The 25478-nt window shown below is 47.5% G+C and overlaps 1 protein-coding gene across 1 annotated transcript in view; it reads right to left on the bottom strand.

Annotated features, from left to right (window-relative positions):
• Positions 1-13828: 13828 nt before the first annotated feature.
• The window catches only part of NDUFAF2 (NADH:ubiquinone oxidoreductase complex assembly factor 2), a 284230-nt gene continuing 272580 nt past the window's right edge, over positions 13829-25478 (bottom strand). Inside the window, exon 4 of the mRNA XM_063962888.1 lies at positions 13829-14141. Coding sequence (XP_063818958.1) covers positions 13902-14141 — 240 coding nt within the window. The 3' untranslated portion in view covers positions 13829-13901. The remainder of the gene's footprint in view (positions 14142-25478) is intronic.

Below are 25478 nucleotides of genomic sequence, written 5' to 3'. Positions count from 1 at the left end.
ACCCATATTGTAGTTTTTAACTCAGCTGCCTCCCCACCCCTAAACCTATATGGCAGCTTAAGCAGTGATCCAGGGGCTGGCAGGACAGGGGGTTTACCTGTGCGTCACAGTGGCAGACGATCCCCGCTGTCCGATGATGCCGCCTGGAGTCACTGCTGATGTGGCCTCTTGCTCCCGCTCGCTGGCCGCTGCTTCTTCTCCTCACTCAGCCGCCAAGCGCAGTGCCCGCCCCCCGTGCCGCCCAGCGCGCTTGGTAACAGAGGAAATCCCGGTCAGCTGACCTTGTGACGTGACCGGGATTTCCTCAGCGGCGCCTCGTCTGAGAACAGTGCAATGACAAGCGGCCTGTCGGGCCGCTTGTCATTGCACTCTAATGGGGCACAGCGGGCCAGGCACGATCGGTCCGCGGGCCGCATCCGGCCCGCGGGCCGCCTGTTGCCCACCCCTAGTTTAAAGTCTTCTGATTGCGCCAGGTAATCCGGGAATCTCCAAAAGCGGTCCCGAGGGTGAGCATTTTGTAAATAAAGGGATAGATGAATCGGGGCATGATCGGATATTACTATATCTCCTATGTCAGTAGATTTAACCTGGATTAAAAGTGAAGAGGCTACCAGAAAATAATCGATGCGTGATAGAGAATTGTGTGCTCTAGCGTGATGCGTGTATGTCTTATCTGTTAAGTTCAATAAGCGCCAAGGGTCCCCTAGATGAAACGTATTCTTCAACTCCTGTATACAACGCCAGCATTGGGAAGTTGTTCTAGCAGCGGGTTGAGATTTGTCAATTATTGGGTCATCTACCATGTTAAAGTCACCGCCAATAACCAATGAGTACAGCGTACGACTGGCCAATTTTTGACTCTGATCACGAAAAAACACAGTCTGGTTAATGTTGGGAGTATATACATTGACTAAAGTGTACTTGGGGCCTTCCAGCTCCACGTCTACCACCACAAAGCGACCATTAGGGTCACTCATTGGGGTATATTTACTAAGGTCCCGATTTTGACCGAGATGCCGTTTTTTCTTCAAAGTGTCATCTCGGGAATTTACTAAGCAGAAATCACGGCAGTGATGAGGCCGTTCGTATTTTTTTGCAAGTCCAAAAATAAAATTACGAATGAATACACCATCGGTCAAAACGCGGCTGTTTAGATATGAATCTCGGTCATTTACTAAGAAGTGCAAAGCAAAAAAAAAAAAAAAAAAAACACTGCCGTGAAAAAATACAACTCGTAAAAAAGTGCTAAAAAAAAACAGACCTGCTTTTTTGAGCCGTGATTGGATAGGCATGCACGGATCCATGAGATCCGTGCATGTATATCAGTGGGAAGGGGTGGGAAAGTGTTAATTTTTTGAAAAAAAATTGCGTGGGGTCCCCCCTCCTAAGCATAACCAGCCTCGGGCTCTTTGAGCCGATCCTGGTTGCAGAAATATGGGAAAAAAATGGACAGGGGTTCCCCCATATTTAAGCAACCAGCATCGGGCTCTGCGCCTGGTCCTGGTTCCAAAAATACGGGGGACAAAAAGCGTAGGGGTCCCCCGTATTTTTAAAACCAGCACCGGGCTCCACTAGCTGGACAGATAATGCCACAGCCGGGGGTCACTTTTATACCGTGCCCTGCGGCCGTGGCATCAAATATCCAACTAGTCACCCCTGGCCGGGGTACCCTGGGGGAGTGGGGACCCCTTCAATCAAGGGGTCCCCCCCCCAGCCACCCAAGGGCCAGGGGTGAAGCCCGAGGCTGTCCCCCCCATCCAATGGGCTGCGGATGGGGGGCTGATAGCCTTTTTGTAAAAGTGATTGATATTGTTTTTAGTAGCAGTACTACAAGGCCCAGCAAGCCTCCCCCGCATGCTGGTACTTGGAGAACCACAAGTACCAGCATGCGGCGGAAAAACGGGCCCGCTGGTACCTGTAGTACTACTACTAAAAAAAATACCCAAAAAAAGACAATACACACACACCTTGAAAGTAAAGTTTTATTACATGCATCCACACAAACATACATACATACTTACCTTATGTTCACACGAGGGTCGGTCCTCTTCTCCAGTAGAATCCATGGGGTACCTGTTGAATAAATTATACTCACCAGATCCAGGGTACCAGGCTCCTCGGATAATCCTTTTGTAATCCACGTACTTGATTAAAAAAATAAAACGGATACCCGAGCCACGCACTGAAAGGGGACCCATGTTTTCATATGGGTCCCCTTTCCCCGAATGCCAGAAACCCACTCTGACTGATGTCTAAGTGGGTTTCTTCAGCCAATCAGGGAGCGCCACGTTGTAGCACCCTCCTGATCGGCTGTGTGCTCCTGTACTGTCTGACAGGCGGCACACGGCAGTGTTACAATGTAGCGCCTATGCGCTCCATTGTAACCAATGGTGGGAACTTTCTGCTCAGCGGTTGACCGAAAGTGACCTCACCGCTGAGCAGAAAGTTCCCACCATTGGTTACAATGGAGCGCATAGGCGCTACATTGTAACACTGCCGTGTGCCGCCTGTCAGACAGTACAGGAGCACACAGCCGATCAGGAGGGTGCTACAACGTGGCGCTCCCTGATTGGCTGAAGAAACCCACTTAGACATCAGTCAGAGTGGGTTTCTGGCATTCGGGGAAAGGGGACCCATGTGAAAACATGGGTCCCCTTTCAGTGCGTGGCTCGGGTATCCGTTTTATTTTTTTAATCAAGTACGTGGATTACAAAAGGATTATCCGAGGAGCCTGGTACCCTGGATCTGGTGAGTATAATTTATTCAACAGGTACCCCATGGATTCTACTGGAGAAGAGGACCGACCCTCGTGTGAACATAAGGTAAGTATGTATGTATGTTTGTGTGGATGCATGTAATAAAACTTTACTTTCAAGGTGTGTGTGTATTGTCTTTTTTTGGGTATTTTTTTAGTAGTAGTACTACAGGTACCAGCGGGCCCGTTTTTCCGCCGCATGCTGGTACTTGTGGTTCTCCAAGTACCAGCATGCGGGGGAGGCTTGCTGGGCCTTGTAGTACTGCTACTAAAAACAATATCAATCACTTTTACAAAAAGGCTATCAGCCCCCCATCCGCAGCCCATTGGATGGGGGGGACAGCCTCGGGCTTCACCCCTGGCCCTTGGGTGGCTGGGGGGGGGACCCCTTGATTGAAGGGGTCCCCACTCCCCCAGGGTACCCCGGCCAGGGGTGACTAGTTGGATATTTGATGCCACGGCCGCAGGGCACGGTATAAAAGTGACCCCCGGCTGTGGCATTATCTGTCCAGCTAGTGGAGCCCGGTGCTGGTTTTAAAAATACGGGGGACCCCTACGCTTTTTGTCCCCCGTATTTTTGGAACCAGGACCAGACGCAGAGCCCGATGCTGGTTGCTTAAATATGGGGGAACCCCTGTCATTTTTCCCCCCATATTTCTGCAACCAGGATCGGCTCAAAGAGCTCAAGGCTGGTTATGCTTAGGAGGGGGGACCCCACGCCATTTTTTTTTTTTTACAGTTTTACAGTGCTTATTTAAAAAAAAAAAAAAGAACCCCAGCACGGATCACACAGATCCGGCCGAGATTCATTTAGAAAAAGTTGGCAGTGTTTTGCTAATCACTGCCGTAAAAAACAAAAAAAAAAACACGAATGACATCGACATCGGAAAACCCGAAAATGCAGAATACGGCAGCTTAGTAAATTAGTCGTAATAAATTCAAAAAGTTGCAGTTTTACACTTTCGATGTCATTCGTGATTATTCTCCCACCAAATCGGGAGAATTACGAATGTTAGTAAATATACCCCATTGAGTCTAAAATGGAATATCGTAAATCCCTATGAAAAAGTATAGCTACCCCATGTGACTTTGAACGATAAGATGCAGATACGCACTCCCCGACCAAAGAAGCCCGAAGAGCGGAGCCATCCCCCGCCACCCAGTGAGTCTCCTGCAAAAAAATTAGTTGAGGGCGTAACCTACGAATATGTGTAAGTACCTTTTTGCGCTTTATGGGAGAATTAAGTCCCCCTACATTCCATGACAGCAGAGAGACACTGGAAGGAGCCCGGACAGTAGAACCATCATTAGCCTGCGTTGTCATCAAATTTGTTAGAACAAGGATCCACCCCAGAAAACAGGCCAAAAGCTCCCCCATGCGGCTCCACATCCACCCCCTTAAGAAGAGACATCAAAAACAATAACCACAGTGTATTGGCAATACATGTGAACAAGAAAAAAACAGAAAAATCGAAAGCATTGACAAAATGCAGTGCATACATTTTCCAAACAAAAGAGCAAACAATATGGTGGATAACTACCTGTTCCACCAGAGAAACCGAGCTCCCAGATATGCAGGCTCCAAGTATTGTACAGTCAGAGTCAATGTTCATGCAGTATGTCCCAACCAAAATATTGGCCCCAGCCCCGAGCCAACCCAAAGCACAAGTGAGACCCACACCTCCCCAAGTCAGAACGAACTCACCGTACAGGAGACAGTATAGATGAAACTGTATCACAGGGAACAACTTAGGCCGGCAGAAAACTTGTGTGTCGTGAGATGGATCCACCAGGGTCAGATCGTTAGGCAGGTGCAGCCGTCGAGGTAATGCTCCGCTAGTAGCCAGCAGGGTCACGGAAGATGATAAACCGTTGCAAGTTGTCAGCCGGATAGATCCCACTCTGGGTGAGGGCCGCGGACCCAGAGGTAGGCGTCCACCGACAGGTTCAGGGAAGGATGCCCAAGCTGCCGCCGTGCATGCAGAGGTACCAGGCAAGTCGTCCACCTCCAGCAGCTCAGCTAGGCCCCCCAGCAGGGATAGGGGTCCGGGGAGTGCACGCAGGCTAGGAGTGAAACGTCCGGGTAGCTCAGACTGGGAGACCCCGCTGTTCCAACTACCAGAAGATGACCCGACCCCTCGATATCAGCCGGTGACCTCCACGTAAGTCCACTTCTTCACGGGTAAGAAACAGGTCTGGGGAGGAAAGTCAGTGTATAGATGGGGAGAGGCGCGCACCCACCGCTATCTTCCGATCCAGGGTGCCAGGTAGCGCAACTCAGCTTTCACCACCGGTAGCCTATGCCGATCTCATCTGCAGGGACAGGGAATATCCAGCCGTCGATGATATACCACGGCTTCAGCACCAGCCTCAAAGATTTGCAGCAGGTCTCGGCGTAGGCGCTCACAGCCGAGTAGGTAGAAGAGACGCACCCGCTGCTGCCACCACAATCGCACCGGGTTAAGCAGCGGAACCCCAGTCGAGCCTCTCTCGCAAGGAGAGGGAGCCCACTTTAGTATCTCCGGTGTCCGTTTGAGGATCGAGTCCACTGTAGCAGGATGTAAGCGCCTGCAGGCAATCCTCCGCGCCTCCCCCCCTCGCAGGTCGGCGTTCAGCTCGAGGAGCCGAGACGGACAGACCATCCGACTCTGAGAAGAGAGTCTCTCCCCGCTTGGGTCAAAGTTGTCAAACAGGGGCACCAGCAGGTACCGGGCATTTAGAGGTTCCCAACAGCTCTGGTACAGGCGTCCGTCAATCCACGCTGGGTTTCGCGACAAAACAATGGCGGTCATATGCGCCTTTACTGAGAGAGGCTAGACTCCGGTGCAAAGGTGATTTCCCGACACTAAAGTAATACTTTTGGGGTCCACACTATATCAGCCTCCTGATGCGATAAAAGTTTCCCGTCCAAAAGAGCTTTTAGAAAGAGATAAGGGAGGATTATAGCTGCCTCAGTCGGGAGGATTGTTAAGAAGCGGCCATTCAAGATGCCCCGCCCACCGGAAGTCCGGCTTTCATTGTTTTTAATTAACTCTATTATATCCACTGAGATGAAACCTTCCTCCTCCTCCTTCGTATGCCGAAGCAGAGTTTATGGAGCTTTCATCCTCCGATAAATCCTCATCTGAAACGTGTAGCCTGTGAGGATGAAGACTTACTTATCACTGGTTTATCAACCTGTTTCTTTTGAGAGGCTGCTGCTGGAAGTGATAAGCCACAGGTGGGAAGCTGCATGTAAGGGTTAATCGTGTAACATATCCCTGGCACAGGAGTTGGAATTATTCCACAGATCTGGCAGCAGTCTACAACAGATGCCTGGGTGCAGGAAGCGGTATCTCTAGGTTATGCATTTGCCTAACCTTGAAGGTTTTTTGGTACCAGCCCGTCTCGGGTAGAGACAAAGGCCAGGGCTTTGCAAGAGACAGTTCAGAAATTGCTTCAGTCAGGAGTAGTCATTCCAGTTCCTACTGCACAACGAGGACAGGGTTTTTCCTCTAAACTGTTTCTAGTTCAAAAGTAAAATGGGTAATTCCGGCCCATTCTCAATCTAAAAGTGCTGGAGACTTTACGTTCCATCATTTTGGCCATGGAGCCAGGGGATTATATGGTATCATTGGATATCCAGGATGTTTAGCTACATATTCCTATAGCACTGTCCCATCAGTGCTCTCAGGTTCGCTATCCTCCAACAGCATTTTCAGTTCCAGGCCCTACCCTTTGGGTTAGCCACAGCCCCCGCCCCCAGAGTATTTACCAAAATTATGGTGGTAATGGGAGCTTATCTCCGCCAGCAGGGGATAAGAATTTTTCCATACCTCAACGATTTTTTAATCCTGGCACAGTCGCAGGAATTGCTCCTATGTCACCTGCAACAGACAATGATGTGTCTGCAAAGGCACGGGTCGCTCATAAATTGGGCAAAATCGTCTCTGGTTCCGTCACAGCGGATGACTCACTTGGGGGCTGTACTGGATTCAAGCCTTCAGAGAGTAATTTTACCTCTGAACAAGATATCCAAGGTTCAGTCAAGGATCCAGGAGTTGCTACACAGCCAAAAGGTATCCATTCACGCAGCAATGCGTGTTATGGGATTGATGGTGTCAACATTCGACAGGGTGGAGTATGTACAGTTCCACTTGAGGCCTCTGCAGCATCTGATCCTTGCCAAATGGAATGGTTTGCATCAGATGATAAAAATGCAGACTATGGTCCTTACGATGGAAGTAAGAAGGTCATTAGCCTGGTGGCTACAGACATTCAAAAGGGTCTCCTCTTATCCAGATGGGATATCAGATTAGGAAATTCTGACAACGGATGGGGACTGGGGAGCAGTGTCAGGAAGGTTGTGTTTCCAGGGGCAATGGACCAAGGAAGAAGGTTGCCTGCCAATAAATATATTGGAACTTTGGGCCATATACATGGCACTGATTCAGGCAAAGCAAATTTTCGGGGAAACCAGTTCAGATCCGCTCGGACAATGCGACGGCAGCAGCGTACCTCAACCGTCAGGAGGAACTCGCAGCCGAAAAGCGATGAAGGAGGTAAGTCACACTAAAGTAGGCAGAACTCCATCATCCAGCCTTGTCCGCAGTATTCGTTCCAGGTGTCCTAAACTGGGAAGCGGATTTTCTCAGTCGACATGCCATCCAGGCAAGTGAATGGGCTTTACACCCGGAGGTCTTCCAGACTCTAGCAGACAAGTGGGGGTTGCCAGAGATAGATCTCATGGCGTCCCATCAGAACAACAAAGTTCTCGCATATGGGTCAAAAACAAAGGATCCCAGAGCGATCTTTGTGGATGCCCTGTCGGTAAGATGGGACTTTCATCTGGCCTGTGTGTTTCCTACAATCACCCTATTACCCAGGGTGGTCAGAAAGATTAACCAAGGAAAGGGTGCCGTGATACTAATAGCTCCGGCTTGGAACAGAAGGCATTGGTACACAGATCTGCAGAGAATGTCGATGGATGCTCCACTCGTGCTCCCTCAACGTCCAGATCTACTGATGCAGGAACCTTTTTATCACATACATCCGGATCGACTGTCTTTGACGGCATGGCTCTTGAAACCTCCATCCCGAAGTCAAGAGGATTCTCACAACAGGTAATTCAAACAATGCTCAGAGCAAGGAAACCTTCCTCAGCTCGCATTTATCACCGAATATGGCAAACCTATATTCATTGGTGCAGTGAACGGAAAAATGGACCCGAAGTCTTTCAGAGTTTCCAGGGTCTTAGCATTTCTTCAGGCAGGAATGGATAAAGGTTTGAAGGTGGCTTCCTTGAGAGTGCAAGTGTCAGCATTGACTGTATGGTTCCAAAAGAAAATTGCCAACTTACAGGATGTGTATACTTTTTTCCAGGGAATGCTGCGCATTCAACCTCCTTTTGTTCCTCCTACAGTGCCTTGGGACTTAAATTTAGTACTAAAGGCCCTTCAAGTCGCCCCTTTTGAACCACTTAATAATGTGGATCTTTAATGGTTGACAGCTAAAGTTCTCTTTCTACTGGCCATGGCGTCAGCTAGAAGAGTGTCAGATTTAGGGGCATTGTTATGTCGTCCTCCATTTCTGATCTTTTATCCAGATAGAGCAGTTCTTGGAACTAAATCTGGGTATCTTCCCAAGGTGGTGTCTAAATTTCACCTTAACGAAGAAATTGTAGTCCCGGCATTCCAGGTACTGGGCCTTTCTGCGGGAGATGCATCGTTGGACGTGGTCCGTGCCTTAAGGATCTACGTGAATCGAGCAGTGCCATCAGAAAGACAGATTCTCTCTTCATTCTCTACGGATTTCACAACAGAGGATGGCCTGCTGATAAGTAGACACTGGAAGGTGCCTTTGGATGATGATTTCAGAAGCATATTCTCAAGCTGATCTCCCTGTTCCGACTAATGTCTCTGCTCACTCTACTCGTAAGGTAGATCCATCATGGGCAGCACAACGTGGTGCTTCAGCAGAACAGACATGTAAGACAGCTACATGGTCTTCCATTAACACATTCATAAGACATTATGCCATGGATACCTTTGCCTCTCACGATGCTGAATTTGGTCAAAGGATTCTCCTGTCCAATCAGGAGCCCCCCCACCACTAAATTGCTTTGGGAAATTCCAATGTTGTCCTGTGGATAATCTGTGGACCCTGCCAGAGAAATATATGTTATGGTAAGAACTTACCGTTGATAACGGTATTTCTCCTAAATCCACAGGGATCCCACCCTGATGCACCTGATTTGAGGATCCTTTTACTCACTAACCTCTTCCTTCTTGTTTGGAAGGGTGTGCATGTGTGTTCTTCTCACCTGATTAGGGCTATCTATGATGCTTCTGCCTTGAGCTTTGGGAATACAACTGATTTGCCTAAGCCAGGAGGCGGGGATATATGTACGGGCCCGTTGCATGCTGGGAGGCCGAAAAGCTTTGACCGATTGGTGCAAATCCGCTGTCGCTTCATCATATCCCAATGTTATTCTGTGGACTTAGGAGAAATACCGTTTTCAACGGTAAGTTCTTACCATAACGTATATTTGTTTTTGGAGGAAATCTTTCCACCTGATTATTGAACATTTTTCCACATAAAACTATATTGCCACCCACACGCTAAGTTCAATTTAAAAAGTTTGGATTGAATGAGCAGATGGTAAGATTTATACTGGGCTAGTTCTGCCCTATATAAAGCTTGACTTTTATTATTAGAATGAAGTTTATTCTAATCTTGTTGACTAATATAACGTACAGAGAATATCCTGGAGACCTCTATGCAATACAGAGCATCCTTGTGACCAGCGGCTCCTGCAGCCACAAACACAGTGCAGGAGTAAGGGACCTGCTTAGCACATATATTACATACAGCATAAAATGTATATAAGTGCTGGCTAGATATCTCAGGAATCGACAGCACTGTGTGTATTAAGCTGCCATATGGCACCCCGGTCTCAGCATTTAGCTTCACTCTCCTCCTAAGCCCGCCCCCAGACTCCCATTTGCTAGTTTCACAGGAGTCTGGGGGTGGGCTTAGAAGCTTAAGTCCGGGTGCACCACAGCATTAGTGATACACACAGCGCTGCTGATCGTTGGGATAACCAGCCAGCACATATATTACATACAGCATAACATGTATGTTTCTATGTGCTAAGCGAACCCCCCATGTGGTCGGCATTGCAACTGAGGCTGCTTGTGACCAATGTACAACACAGTGAGCATCCCAGTAACCACAAACAATACATTTTACCTATACATCAGGTAAGCAGACGGCGACTAAGATGCCTGTATATTAGTGTATACAGTGAGCAGTGCCTTTGCCACTGAGATGTCTTATGGGTGTGTCTGGGACTCAGATGTTGGCAAACATACTAGTGTATCACAGGAAGACCTTACCTCAAATACTTTCTGTAGTTCCCGGTCATATAGATGAGGACATTCTTGTCTGTCTCTTCTTGAGGCATAGTTGCAAAGTGGAGACAATGGATGCCTACTTATTGCTGATCAACCTGAGGAATGAGCCAGCTAACTGCAGGGAGATTCCTCATTCTCAGCTGCTGGAAAGGAGGAGGAAGAGCGTAATCAGGGTCAAAGCTTCTTCCACGGGGAAAGGTTTTGCTGATGTTGGAGTATGCAGAGCGTTTCCTGCCAGGCATAGTTGGTCATACCCAGTGTGATGGCTCAAGCTGCCAATATCTTCCTCCCCACAGGCATAATCAATATATAAAGGCTTCAAGCACTGTAATCTATTAATGACCTGCAGTACTGTCCAGCATAACATGCTCAAACTTTAATATAAATTGCATGTAAGCGGCTTATGTTTGCAAATTCTTGTAGTTGAATAGAGAAGATTTGGGAACCTGAAGCTGACAACACTAGAACCCAGGGCTGAGAGACCGGAATATCGTTCAGTTTGACCAAGCATGTGGGACAATATCAAGTACTTTGGTATAATGCAGACAATATTGGACGATTGGCCTATTACCGTGAGGCAATTGAAAACGTCTTAGATCCCTGATAATGACTCTACAGCCAGTGTGTAGGCACCTTCGCAAGAAGGTACTACTACATACTACAGTAATGAACTGTAAATGTAAAATTGCCTGCTATAATATATTATTCTGTTCATTACAATTACAATGCAGCAATTCGTATTGGCAGTTACAACCCACACAAAACTTTATTTTGGATCATTAGTGCACAGCCACAAGAGGGTGCTGGGAATGTGTACAAACAAATATAAGAAGTCTGCCGCTTTTCAGAAAATCTGGTCTCCCTGGTTTCTTCTTAACTCATCCCCCCCTCGGCTGAAATTGTTATTGTTTCTGCTCCCTCTTTTGCTTTTGGTTTTTAATTTATCTTTATTTATTCATTTATCTATATATTTTGTTTTGTTTTTTCATTCGTAACATTGAAGCTATTGACACCACATTCCTTTCCTCCCTGTTTGACTCACTTCTCTCTCCTATTCTCTCTCTCTCATGCCCTGAACAAGCCACTTCCACATACAATGCTTCCCTTACTTCTGCTCTTGACTCTGTTGCTCCACCAACCACTATTCACCCTCGCAAATTAACACCTCAACCCTGGCACACCAAATGCACCAGATATCTGCAAAAATGCTCACGTACTGCTGAGCAACACTGGAGGAAATCACGCTCTAAGGCAGACTTCCTCCATTTCAAACTTATGCTTTCATCCTTCAGTGCTGCCCTTTCTCTTGCTAAACAGTCATACTTCAAGAACCTCATCTCCTCCCAGTCTTCCAACCCCCGGCGCCTCTTTGCCACTCTCAACTCACTCCTCTGCCCACCTCCACCTCGTCTCCCTTCCTCACTCTCTGCTCTTGACTTTGCCACTTACTTCACATCCAAAATTGACTCCATACGTCAGGACATCACATCACACCAGACAATCAGTAACCAGCCTTCTCCCATCCCTTACCAACCCTCCCCATCCCTCGCACCAACTCTGTCATCTTTCTCCCATGCATCTGGAGAGGAAGTCATGGCCCTCATTCGTTCCTGTCCCCTCACCACCTCCCCACTTGACCCTATCCCCTCCCGCCTCCTCCGCTACCTCTCTTCTTCTGCTTGTTCCCATCTTTCCCACCTTCTCAATCTCTCCCTATCATCAGGCACTGTCCCCTCTGCCTTCAAGCATGCACTCATCTCTCCTATTCTTAAAAAACCTACCCTTGATCCAAACACTCTCTCCAACTACCGACCCATCTCTCTCCTCCCTTTTGCCTCCAAACTCCTTGAGCGTATTGTCTACAACCGCCTTACTTCCTTTCTTTCCTCACACTCACTGCTTGACCCATTCCAATCTGGCTTCCGTCCTCTCCACTCCACTGAAACTGCCCTTACAAAAGTATGCAATGACCTCCATGCTGCTAAATCTAAGGGACACTACTCTCTACTTATTCTACTTGATCTCTCTGCTGCTTTTGACACTGTGGACCATCCTCTCCTACTGCAAATTCTTCACTCCATTGGTCTGCGTGACACTGCCCTCTCTTGGTTGTCGTCCTACCTTTCTAACCGTTCATTCTCGGTCTCCTCTCATGACTCCACCTCCCCCTCACTTCCACTAACTGTAGGGGTACCCCAAGGTTCTGTCCTTGGTCCTCTTCTCTTCTCTCTCTATACGTCCTCACTAGGTAAGCTCATTAGTTCTTTTGGTTTCCAATATCATCTTTATGCTGATGACACTCAAATCTATCTTTCCTCTCCAGACCTCTCCCCTACTCTCCTCACTCGTATCTCCAACTGTCTCTCTGCTATCTCTTCCTGGATGTCCCAGCGCTTTCTTAAACTTAACATGTCTAAGACCGAGCTGATCATCTTCCCTCCCTCCCGCATAACCTCACCTCCTACAATCTCATTATCTATTGATGGCACTACTATCTCCTCTACCCCCCAAGTGCGCTGTCTTGGAGTAATCCTTGACTTCTCCCTCTCCTTCAAACCTCACATTCAGCACCTCTCACAAACCTGCCGTTTTCATCTAAAAAATATTTCCAGGATCAGACCCTTTCTGACCCAGGATGCTACTACGACTCTTATCCACTCACTGGTCATCTCCAGACTGGACTACTGTAATCTCCTCCTGACTGGCATTCCTGACAAATACCTCTCTCCACTCCAATCTATCCTCAATGCTGCTGCCCGGCTCATTTTCCTCACCAAACGCACTACGTCCACCTCTCCTCTCTTACTAGACCTTCACTGGCTCCCCTTCCCTTTCAGAATCCATTTCAAGCTTCTCACACTTGCTTACAAAGCCCTCACCCACTCCTCTCCCATCTACATCTCTGATCTTATCTCGCTTTACACTCCCACCCGTCCTCTTCGCTCTGCTAATGCTCGCCGACTCTCCTGCCTACGGATTACTTCCTCCCACTCCTACCTCCAAGATTTTTCACGCGCTGCACCACTTCTCTGGAATTCCCTACCTCTTCCCCTCAGACTCTCCACCAACTTCAAACGGGCTCTCAAGACCCACTTCTACACCAAACCCAGCCAAATCTCATCCTAAACCTCTGTTCCACGCTCTCTATGTACCCCATCTGTCTCACCCCTGTCTGTCTACCCCTCCCCGTTAGAATGTAAGCTCTCACGAGCAGGGCCCTCTTCCCTCATGTGCTTACCCTTTTCTTACTTTAATAATCTTCAACTGCACCAAATCCAGCAGTCTTCTGCCACCTGATACTTATTCCAGTGTCATCTGCTGATGTAGCTATGTTTATTTACCCTGTACTTGTCCTATATTGTCGTCAACTGTAAGTTGCTGTTTTCTTGTTTGATTATTTGTTTATGTACTCTGTAATTGGGCGCTGCGGAACCCTTGTGGCGCCATATAAATAAAGGATATAATAATAATAATAATAATAATAATTCCCCTTTTTCTTTCACTCTGTGGATTACTCTGTGATTTGAACCGTTTCTAATACCTGTGTTTTGAATACGGTGTTTTTGTTTTTTCAGTGTTATACTGTTGTTGTGTATATCACAGATATTGTATATTACGATGTCTGCACTATTTTCAATATTGCAATAAAAACTATTGTTAAAAAACAAATAAGAAGTCATATGATTTAATTTGTTTTACTTGGAACAATCAAACAATAATTTATAAATGTAGTCTATTTTTCAGATATCATGCTACTTCTTTTTCGGGTTCCAGGTGCCGGGTACAAATGTATTTGCAGTGCTTGTTGGGTCTTCAGTGGGGATGTGCTTGCCATAACCTGGAGCAGAGGCATGTCCTTTAATCTGAGTTTTCATTGGCTCAGCAACAAGTCCATTTTTGTGTTCCATGTTCTGCATACATTTGTCTCTCTCCAAAAATTCCCTCCCTTTGGCACTCATTTCCTGTCTGAGCTGTTCATTTTTCAGTATTTCCTGAAATGCAGAAAAAACTGTCATTAAACATTTCACATAGGATCCCAAAAACGTACATCATTAACAAGAAATAGATAAACTTATTTTAAATTGCAAGGTTCATGTTTAAAGAACCCCATTTCTCATTGTGTTGATGCTTAATCTAAGCAAGGACGAAACACTGTATATTTAGCTACTGATAAATGTTTATAGATGTGAGTAAGGGACTTGTATACAGATGTTTCCTCCTCATACATATAATCACAACACAGTGCCACTAGGATGCATAAGGAGACTGTGCTGATCAATTTGATATATGGCACTTGTATATTGTGTGTGACGGAGTCTGTATACAGAGCAGAACATAACTTGTATTTAGTTAAAAAGCTACAGCTGCTACATTGTAGCACTTTGTGTACAGATTCAGAGACTCAGTCGCACACAGACATAGAAGTGTCATATCACATTAATCAGCAGAGTCTCCTTGTGCGTCCTAGTTGCACTGCAGTGCGGCTAAGACACAATTTTTGACACTAGAAGATTCTTAAGCAACCTGGCGTGCCAAGAAGGGGTGGTCTTCAGTATGCCGGCGGTCGGGCTCCCGGCGACCAGCACCGGGAGCCCGACAGCCGGCATACCGACACTTATTCTCCCTCGTGGGGGTCCACGACCCGCCTGGAGGGAGAATAAAATAGTGTGGCGCGCATAGCGCGGCGAGCCCGCAAGGGGCTCATTTGCGCTCGCCACACTGTCGGTAAGCCGGCGGTCGGGCTCCCGGCGCCAGTATGCTGGTCGCCGGGAGCCCGACCGCCGGCATATCGTAGTGAACCCGCCAAGAAGGGCTGTTTGGCGTGACTGCAGCAGAGATTCAGGAGGACACATCTGTACTTACTGTGCAGGCACAAGTGAAAACATTTTGACATGCCCACCCTATTCTTGAAAACATTTGTTGCTATCATGTCACCATATGCCTAACAGTAACTCTGGCTGCCTGTGTTCATGTCTCATTCACTGTGACACATTAACGCTTCCGATTAATCATATTAACAAAAATATAATAAATGGTACTTGAAATTTGCAGTGGAAGACGTTTTTCAGGACGCCATCTGGATAGCATTTCTGATTATCATTCCCATATCCTCATTGTTCCTGAAAAGGCATATGTATTCCTATGACTTCTAAAGATGACTCTCACACCAGGATCTCTGGAACGATGGGCGGAATGCGTGGGTCTATGTAACAGTTAGATCCTGGACCCTTTTAACTATGTTATAACTACAGATGTATAAGTGAAATAATAAACCATTGTGGCATACTGTAGTAGGCAGTGCCACTCTCCGCTTCCAAGGGAAAATGCTGTCTTGCGTACATTAGCACAAGTTTGGCTCACCAGTGTCTGTGGAAGCACCATGCCAGCCAAATCCTTTGCCGTTCCTAGCTGCTGAAGAGCCACAGATTGCCTTAAGCCCATCTGAAGCCAGTGAGGTACGCTAAGGCCGCTGTGGGGAATCTTCTCAGCAAAACAATGGCCATCCAAGGAACACTCTCATAAAAGCAGCGTTTTCTTTGTGCGCCTGCCAGCTGAGATGGAAAGCCTTGCCAAATCCATGTCAGGCCTAATTTACTCAAATTCAATTTCAGAGCAAACATCCTTTCATCAATTATAATAATTAAAAAGTGAACTGTGTTTGGATTCTTTCAAAAACATATTTTATACTAAATCCTTGGGGCCAGGGGACAACCAGGAGTTTATTTCTTAGCAGTAAGTGACACTTCACATTTAAAAAGAATAAACACAAAAAGTTTGAGGTTATTTGTACCAGGTTAATACAATCAAATATTTCATCTATGTAATTTTTAGCTTTATTAATGTCTTTCAACTACACAGGATTGTACACAAGACAATATTGTTACAGCTTTAGTTTCCTATACATTCATCTTTTTAAACGCAAGTATTGTGAAGTGTGAACATCTTCTGTACAGTACTTGCTGGAGCATGCTCAGTGTGCTCCTGAAAGAGATCCTGTGACATCATCATGCTGCCTGCTCTCAGTACATTGGCTGTGAAAGATCACATGACATCCGTGTCACAGTAACATCACCCACACTAAATTGAATAACCCCTTAGTCACTGATGACGCAGAAAGGAAATGATGCAGTTTTATAATGGAATATTCTGAAGAATGCTACATGCAGTAATAACTGCATATACTAATCATTCTCTTACAGAGGCTGTATTCATTTACATTTTTCAAAAGAGCACGTCAGGTCACTTTATATCACTACACATTGAAAAGGCTCAAAATATAGTAATACTCATCCCTCAAATGTTACACAAAAGTAACGTAATTACCACACCTCAAGTATGACCTTAGGATTTCATGAAAATACACTAAAATACAACACGAATGCCCAATACAAGGGTACTGGGTTTCAGAAAAGAAATGCATGTGTGTATGTGCATCAAATAAACAGGGGTAGCATGGACTGAACCAGATGTCACAATTCCAAAAGATGGAGAGCAGCACACAAGTTTCCACTGGCTTTATTAAGGGCAGTGTTTTCTGAACTAAATAGGGGCCTAATTCAGCATGGATCGCAACAGCAAAATCTTTCTCTAATGGGCAAAACCATGGGGATAATTCAGATCTGATCGCTGGGCTGCGTTTTTTGCTGTTCTGCGTTCATATAGTCGCCGCCTATAAGGGGAGTGTATTTTCTTTGTGTAAGTGTGTGATGCTATGTGTATGCTGAGCTGCAAAATTCAGTGTGTGCAGTCTCTGCGCAGCCCAGGACTTACTCCTCCAGTGCGCTCACATCAGGCTGACCGGGGCCAGAGCTGACAGACACCTTTCCCGAAAATGCTTGGGGCCGTCTGCGTTTTTCCAAACACTCCCAGTAAACTGTCAGTTACCACCCACAAACGGCTTCCTCCTGTCAATCACCTTGCGAATGCCCGTGCGAACTGATTGTTTGCACCATCCTGCCGCTGACCAGCGATGCCCTTTGTTGTTGTACAACGCGCGTACGCATTGCAGTGCATACGCATTTAGTACCTAATCGCCCGCTGTGCGAAAACGCACAGCAGCGATCAGATCTGAATCACCCCCCATGTGCACTGCGGGGGGGAGGATCAAATGTAACATGCAGAGAGAGTTAGATTTGGGTGGGTTATTTTGTTCCTGTGTAAATACTGGCTGCTTTACTTTTACACTGCAATCTAGGTTTCAGTTTCAACACACCCCACCTAAATCTAACTCTCTCTGCATGTGTTACATCTGCCCTACACATGGTTTTGCCCATTAGAGAAAGATTTTGCTTTTGCGATCCATGCTGAATTAGGCCCTATGGGGTTAATTCTGAGTTGATCGCAACAGCAAGTTTGTTAGCAATTGGGCAAAACTATGTGCACTGCAGGGGGGGGGGGGGGCAGATATAACATTTGCAGAGAGAGTTAGATTTAGGTGCGTTATTTTGTTTCTGTGCAGGGTAAATACTGGCTGCTTTATTTTTACACTGCAGTTTAGATTTCAATTTGAACACACCCCACCCAAATCTAACTCTCTCTGCACATGTTACATCTGCCTCCCCCTGCACTGCACATGGTTTTGCCCAACTGCTAACAAATTTGCTGCTGCGATCAACTCAGAATTAGGCCCTCTGTCCTGTAGCTTTCCACCTTCACTATAACTTGTAGCCAAAGTAGCAAATGATCGCTTATAAGTACTGTGCTTATCTAGAAGGCCAAAATTAAAATGTATGAAACATGTAACACCGCCCCCAAGCGGGGCGACACCCACAACATTAATGGGACAATTGCACAGAGTGAATTGGTCAGTTTATTATAGCCCTAAACGGGGAAAGGGCAGGCCTCTACCAGTAGCTTCAGTAGGGCATCATGTAACGGTTATTGTGAGAAAAGGAGATTTATGGTAGACTTACCATAGTTAAAATAAGATTTTACTCACCGGTAAATCTATTTCTCGTAGTCCGTAGTGGATGCTGGGAACTCCGAAAGGACCATGGGGAATAGCGGGCTCCGAAGGAGGCTGGGCACTCTAGAAAGATTTATGACTACCTGGTGTGCACTGGCTCCTCCCACTATGACCCTCCTCCAAGCCTCAGTTAGGACACTGTGCCCGGACGAGCTGACATAATAAGGAAGGATTTTGAATCCCGGGTAAGACTCATACCAGCCACACCAATCACACTGTACAACTCGTGATACTATATCCAGTTTGACAGTATGAAAACAACTGAGCCTCTCAACAGATGGCTCAACAATAACCCTTTAGTTAGCAATAACTATTTACAAGTATTGCAGACAATCCGCATTAGGGATGGGCGCCCAGCATCCACTACGGACTACGAGAAATAGATTTACCGGTGAGTAAAATCTTATTTTCTCTAACGTCCTAGTGGATGCTGGGAACTCCGAAAGGACCATGGGGAATATACCAAAGCTCCCAAAACGGGCGGGAGAGTGCGGATGACTCTGCAGCACCGAATGAGAGAACTCCAGGTCCTCCTCAGCCAGGGTATCAAATTTGTAGAATTTTGCAAACGTGTTTGCCCCTGACCAAGTAACAGCTCGGCAAAGTTGTAAAGCCGAGACCTCTCGGGCAGCCGCCCAAGATGAGCCCACCTTCCCTGTGGAATGGGCTTTCACTGATTTAGGATGCGGCAGTCCAGCCGCAGAATGCGCCTGCTGAATCGTGTCACAGATCCAGCGAGCGATAGTCTGCTTAGAAGCAGGAGCACCCAGCCTGTTGGGTGCATACAGGATAAATAGCGAGTCAATTTTCTTGACTCTAGCCGTCCTGGAAACATAATTTTTCAAGGCCCTGACTACGTCCAGTAACTTGGAATCCTCCAAGTCCCTAGTAGCCGCAGGCACCACAATAGGTTGGTTCAAGTGAAAAACTGATACCACCTTAGGGAGAAACTGGGGACGAGCCCTCAATTCTGCCCTATCCATATGGAAAATCAGATAAGGACTTTTATATGACAAAGCCGCCAATTCTGATACACGCCTGGCCGAAGCCAAGGTCAATAACATGACCACTTTCCGCGTGAGATATTTTAGAGCCACGGTTTTTAGTGGTTCAAACCAATGTGATTTTAAGAAACTCAACACCACGTTGAGATCCCAAGGTGCCACTGGAGGCACAACCGGGGGCTGAATATGCAGCACTCCTTTTACAATGTCTGAACTTCAGGTACTGAAGTTAATTCTTTCTGGAAGAAAATCGACAGAGCCGAGATCTGTATCTTAATGGAGCCTAATTTTAGGCCCATAGACACTCCTGCTTGTAGGAAATGCAGAAATCGACCTAGTTGAAATTCCTCTGTTGGGGCCTTTTGTGGCCTCACACCAAGCAACATATTTCTGCCATATGCGGTGATAATGTTTTGCAGTTACATCTTTCCTGGCTTGAATCAGCGTAGGAATGACTTCCTCCGGAATGCCCTTTTACTTCAGGATCCGGCGTTCAACCGCCATGCCATCAAAACGTTGCCGCGGTAAGTCTTGGAACAGACAGGGCCCCTGCTGCAGCAGGTCCTGTCTGAGCGGCAGAGGCCATGGGTCCTCTGATATAATTTCTAGAAGTTCTGGGTACCAGGCTCTTCTTGGCCAATCCGGAACCACGAGTATCGTTCTTACTCCTCGCCTTCTTATTATTCTCAGTACCTTTGGTATGAGAGGCAGAGGGGGGAACACATAAACCGACTGGTACACCCGCGGTGTTACCAGAGCGTCCACAGCTATCGCCTGAAGGTCCCTTGACCTGGCGCAATATCTTTTATAGCTTTTTGTTGAGGCGGGACGCCTTCATGTCCACCTGTGGCCTTTCCCAATGGTGTACAATCCTTTGGAAGACTTCTGGATGAAGTCCCCACTCTCTCGGGTGGAAGTCGTGTCTGCTGAGAAGATCTGCTTCCCAGTTGTCCACTCCGGGAATGAACACTGCTGACAGTGCTAACACATGATTTTCCGCCCATCGGAGAATCCTTGTGGCTTCTGCCATCGCCATCCTGCTTCTTGTGCCGCCCCGTTGGTTTACATGGGCGACTGCCGTGATGTTGTCTGATTGGATCAGGACCGGCCGGTTTTGAAGCAGAGGTCTTGCCTGACTCAGGGCATTGTAAATGGCCCTCAGTTCCAGAATATTTATGTAGGGAAGTCACCTGACTTGACCAAAGTCCCTGGAAGCTTCTTCCCTGTGTGACTGCCCCCCAGCCTCAAAGGCTGGCATCCATGGTCACTAGGACCTAGTCCTGTATGTCGAACCTGCGGCCCTCTTGAAGATGGGCACTCTGCAGCCACTACAGTAGAGATACCCTGGTCCTTGGAGACAGGGTTATCAGCCGATGCATCTGAAGATGTGATCCGGACCACTTGTCCAACAGGTCCCCCTGAAAAGTTCTTGCATGGAACCTGCCGAATGGGATTGCTTCGTAGGAAGCTATCATTTTTCCCAGGACTCGCGTGCAATGATGCACCGATAACTGTTTTGGCTTCAGGTGGTCTCTGACTAGAGATGACAGCTCCTTGGCTTTCTCCTCCGGGAGAAACACTTATTTCTGGTCTGTGTCCAGAACCATCCCCAGGAACAGTAGACGTGTCGTAGGAAACAGCTGTGTCTTTGGACTGTTTAGAATCCAACCGTGCTGTTGTAGCACTTTCCAAAATAGTGCTACCCCGACTAGCAACTGCTCCTTGGACCTCGCCCTTATAAGGAGATTGTCCAAGTACGGGATCATTAAAAACTCCCCTTTTTCGAAGGAGTATCATCATTCCGGCCATTACCTTGGTAACACCCTCGGTGCCATGTACAGTCCAAACGGCAGAGTCTGGACTTGGTAATGGTAATCCTGTACCACAAATCTGAGGTACTCCTGGCGAGGATAGTAAATGGGGACATGCAGGTAAGCATCCTTGATGTCCCGGGATGCCATGTAATCCCCTTCGTCCAGGCTTGCAATAACCGCCCTGAGCGATTCCATCTTGAACTTGAATTTTTTTATGTATGTGTTCAAGGATTTTAAATATAAAAAAGGGTCACACCGAACCATGCGGTTTCGGTACCCCAAACCGTGTGGAATAGTAACCCCGTCCTTGTTGAAGTAGGGGCACCTTAAGTATTACCTGATGGGAATACAGCTTATTAATTGCCTCTAGCACAGCCTCCCTGCCTGAGGAAGTTGTCGGCAAGGCATATTTGAGGAAACGGCGGGGGGAAGACATCTCGAATTCCAGCTTGTACCCCTGAAATACTACTTGAATGAAACAGGGATCCACCTGTGAGCGAGCCCACTGATCGCTGAAATTTTTGAGACGGCCCCCCACCGTACCTGGCTACACCTGTGGAGCCCCCGCGTCATGCTGTGGACTCAGAGGAAGCGAGAGAAGAATTATGATTCTGGGAACAGGCTGACTGGTGCAGCTTTTTCCCTCTTCCCTTGTCTCTGTACAGAAAGGAAGCGCCTTTGACCCGCTTGCTTTTCTGAAGCCGAAAGGACTGTACCTGATAATACAGTGCTTTCTTAGTCTGTGAGGAAAACTGAGGTAAAAATATTTCTTCCCAGCTGTTGCTGCGGATACGGGGTCCCAGAGACCATCCCCAAATAATTCCTCACCCTTATAAGGCAGAATCTGTTTGCGCCTTTTAAAGTCAGCATCACCTGTCCAGTGACAGGTCTCTAATACCCTCCTGACAGAATGGACATTACATTCATTTTGGATGCCAGTCGGCAAAATATCCCTCTGTGCATCCCTCATATATAAGACGACGTCTTTAATATGTTCTCATGTTAGCAAACTAGTATGTTTGACAGGGTCACCGACCACGCTGCAGCAGCACGCTCTGCAGGTTTCAGTCTAGTACCTGAGTGTGTAAATACAGACTTCAGGATAGCCTCCTGCTTTTTATCAACAGGTACCTTCAAAGTGGCCGTTCCTAAAACAGCAGTGCCACCTATTTTGACAACCGTGTGAGCGCCTTATCCACCCTAGGGGATATCTCCCAGCGTAACTTATCCTCTGGCGGGAAAAGGTACGCCATCAGTAACTTTTTAGAAATTACCAGTTTCTTATCAGGGGGAACCCACGCTTTTCACACACTTCATTCATTCATCTGATGGGGGAACAAAACACTGCCTGCTTTTTCTCCCCAAACATAAAAAACCCATTTAGAGGTTAATGTCAGAAATGTGTAACACATTTTTTATTGCCGGGATCAAGTCACGGATGTTCCTAGTGGATTGTGTATATGTCTCAACCTTGTCGACACTGGAGTCAGACTCCGTGTCGACATCTGTGTCTGCCATCTGAATGAGCGGGCGTTTTTGAGCCTCTGATGGCCTTTGAGACGCCTGGCCAGGCGCGGGCTGAGAAGCCGGCTGTCCCACAGCTGTTACGTCATCCACCCTTTTATGTAAGGAGTTGACACTGTCGGTTAATACCTTTCACCTAACCATCCACTCTGGTGTCGGCCCCACAGGGGGCGACATCACATTTATCGGCATCTGCTCCGTCACTATATAAGCCTCCTCCTCAAACATGTCGACACAGCTGTACCGACACACCGCACACACACAGGGAATGCTCTGACTGAGGACAGGACCCCACAAAGCCCTTTGGGGAGACAGAGAGAGAGTATGCCAGCACACACCAGAGCGCTATATAATGTGGGGATTAACACTATAACTGAGTGAATTTTCCCCCATAGCTGCTTGTATATACAATATTGCGCCTAAATTTAGTGCCCCCCCTCTCTTTTTAACCCTTTGAGCCTGAAAACTACAGGTGAGAGCCTGGGGAGCTTTCTTCCAGCTGCACTGTGAAGAGAAAATGGCGCCAGTGTGTCTGAGGGAGATAGCTCCGCCCCTTTTCCGCGGCCTATTCTCCCGCTTTTTTCTGGATTCTGGCAGGGGTATTTACCACATATATAGCCTCTGGGGCTATATATTGTGGTATTTTTGCCAGCCAAGGTGTTTTTATTGCTGCTCAGGGCGCCCCCCCCAAGCGCCCTGCACCCTCAGTGACCGGAGTGTGAAGTGTGCATGAGGAGCAATGGCGCACAGCTGCAGTGCTGTGCGCTACCTTGGTGAAGACTGATGTCTTCTGCCGCCGATTTTCCGGACCTCTTCTTGCTTCTGGCTCTGTAAGGGGGGCGGCGGCGCGGCTCCGGGACCGAACACCAAGGACTGGGCCTGCGGTCGATCCCTCTGGAGCTAATGGTGTCCAGTAGCCTAAGAAGCCCAATCCGGCTGCAAGCAGGCGAGTTCGCTTCTTCTCCCCTTAGTCCCTCGCTGCAGTGAGCCTGTTGCCAGCAGGTCTCACTGAAAATAAAAAACCTAATTCTATACTTTCTTTCTAGAGGCTCAGGAGAGCCCCTAGTGTGCATCCAACCTCAGCCGGGCACAAGATCTAACTGAGGCTTGGAGGAGGGTCATAGTGGGAGGAGCCAGTGCACACCAGGTAGTCATAAATCTTTCTAGAGTGCCCAGCCTCCTTCGGAGCCCGCTATTCCCCATGGTCCTTTCGGAGTTCCCAGCATCCACTAGGACGTTAGAGAAATCTCTTTCTGCGAGGTACACTGGATTCCACGGGGAATAACATCGGGGTGTAGAGTTGGATCTTGATCCGAGGCACCAACAGGCTAAAGCTTTGACTGTTCCCAGGATGCACTGCACCGCCTCCTCTACAGCCCCGCCTCCAGGAACTGGAGCTCAGTTTCGTTAACCAGTCCAATGCAGTAGCAGGTAAGAAAGACGGTAGATGTTAGTCACATAGAACCACATTCTCACGGCAGGAGAAGGGACTAGCGGCTAATGCCATACAAACCCAAAGAAGCTAAGGGGACGCACTGTAGCGAGCACAAGAACCTGGCGTCCAAATGAAGCATCCTGGGAGGCGGAAGAATCAAAGGCATAGAACCTGATGAACGTGTTCACTAAAGACCATGTAGCCGCCTTGCACAATTGTTCTGCGGACGCGCCACGGTGGGCCGCCCAAGAAGGTCCAACAGACCGAGTAGACTGGGCTTTGATAGCAGCAGGAGCTGGGAGCCCAGCCTGCGCATAGGCTTGTGCAATCACCATTCTAATCCATCTGGCCAAGGTTTGCTTATTTGCAGGCCAGCCACGTTTGTGAAAACCAAAAAGTACAAAAAGGGAATCTGACCTCCTGATAGAAGCAGTCCTTTCCACATAAATACGGAGAGCCCGTACCACATCCAAAGATCTGTCTTTGAATGACACACCAGAAGAGATGAAGGCCGGAACCACAATCTCCTGGTTAAGGTGAAAAGATGATACCACCTTAAGCAAATAACCAGGACGAGTTTGCAGAACTGCCCGGTCACGGTGAAAAATCAGAAAAGGTGGACGAGAGGACAAAGCGCCTAAGTCCTACACCCTCCTAGCAGAGGCAATAGCCAACAGAAACACAACCTTAAGCGTAAGGCATTTAAGGTCTACAGACTCAAGAGGTTCAAATGGAGACTCTTGTAGGGCATTCAGAACAACAGACAGATCACACAGAGCCACAGGAGAGACATAGGGAGGCTGAATCCGTAGAACACCCTGAGTGAAAGTGTGAACGTCAGGAAGAGACGCAATTTTTCTCTGAAACCACACCGACAAGGCAGAGATATGGACCTTGAGGGAAGCCAGACGAAGGCCCAAGTTTATGCCCTGTTGTAGAAAAGAAAAAAGTCGGGAAGTTTTGAAATTGTATGCATCGTAATTCTTAGCAGCACACCAGGTGAAGTAAGAATTACAGACCCTGTAATAAATCCGAGCCGAAGCTGGTTTACGTGCTTTCAGCATAGTTTGAATGACTGCCTCAGAGAACCGTTTTGCTTTCAGGAGAGACGCTTCAAGAGCCACGCCGTCAAAGCCAGTCTGGCCAGGGCCGGGTAGACACAAGGGCCCTGAACGAGGAGGTCTGTGCGTTGAGGAAGAAGAAGAGGACACTATCGAGAGCCCATGCAGGTCTGAGAATCAATGCCGTCTGGGCCACGCTGTAGCGACTAGAAGTAGTATTCCTCTTTCTTGCTTGAACTTCCGTATTACCCTGGGTAGGAGTGACACCTGAGGGAACACGTACGGCAGCGGAAAGTTCCATGGAATTGCCAGTGCGTTCACGAACGCTGCTTGAGTATCCCTTGTCCTTGCTCTGAAGACCGGAACCTTTTGATTTTGTCGAGATGCCATCAGGTCTACATCTGGTAGGCCCCACTTGTCCACTAGGAGTTGAAAGACTTCTGGATGAAGACTCCACTCTCCGGCGTGCATGTCCTGACAACTGAGGAAGTCCGCTTCCCAGTTGAGGACTCCCGGAATGAACAC

This window comes from Pseudophryne corroboree, chromosome 1, assembly GCF_028390025.1.
Source record: "Pseudophryne corroboree isolate aPseCor3 chromosome 1, aPseCor3.hap2, whole genome shotgun sequence".
In the NCBI taxonomy this organism is placed as follows: Eukaryota; Metazoa; Chordata; class Amphibia; order Anura; family Myobatrachidae; genus Pseudophryne; species Pseudophryne corroboree.
Note: the sequence above shows the minus strand (reverse complement) of the source record. Positions and strands in the feature narration are given on the sequence as shown.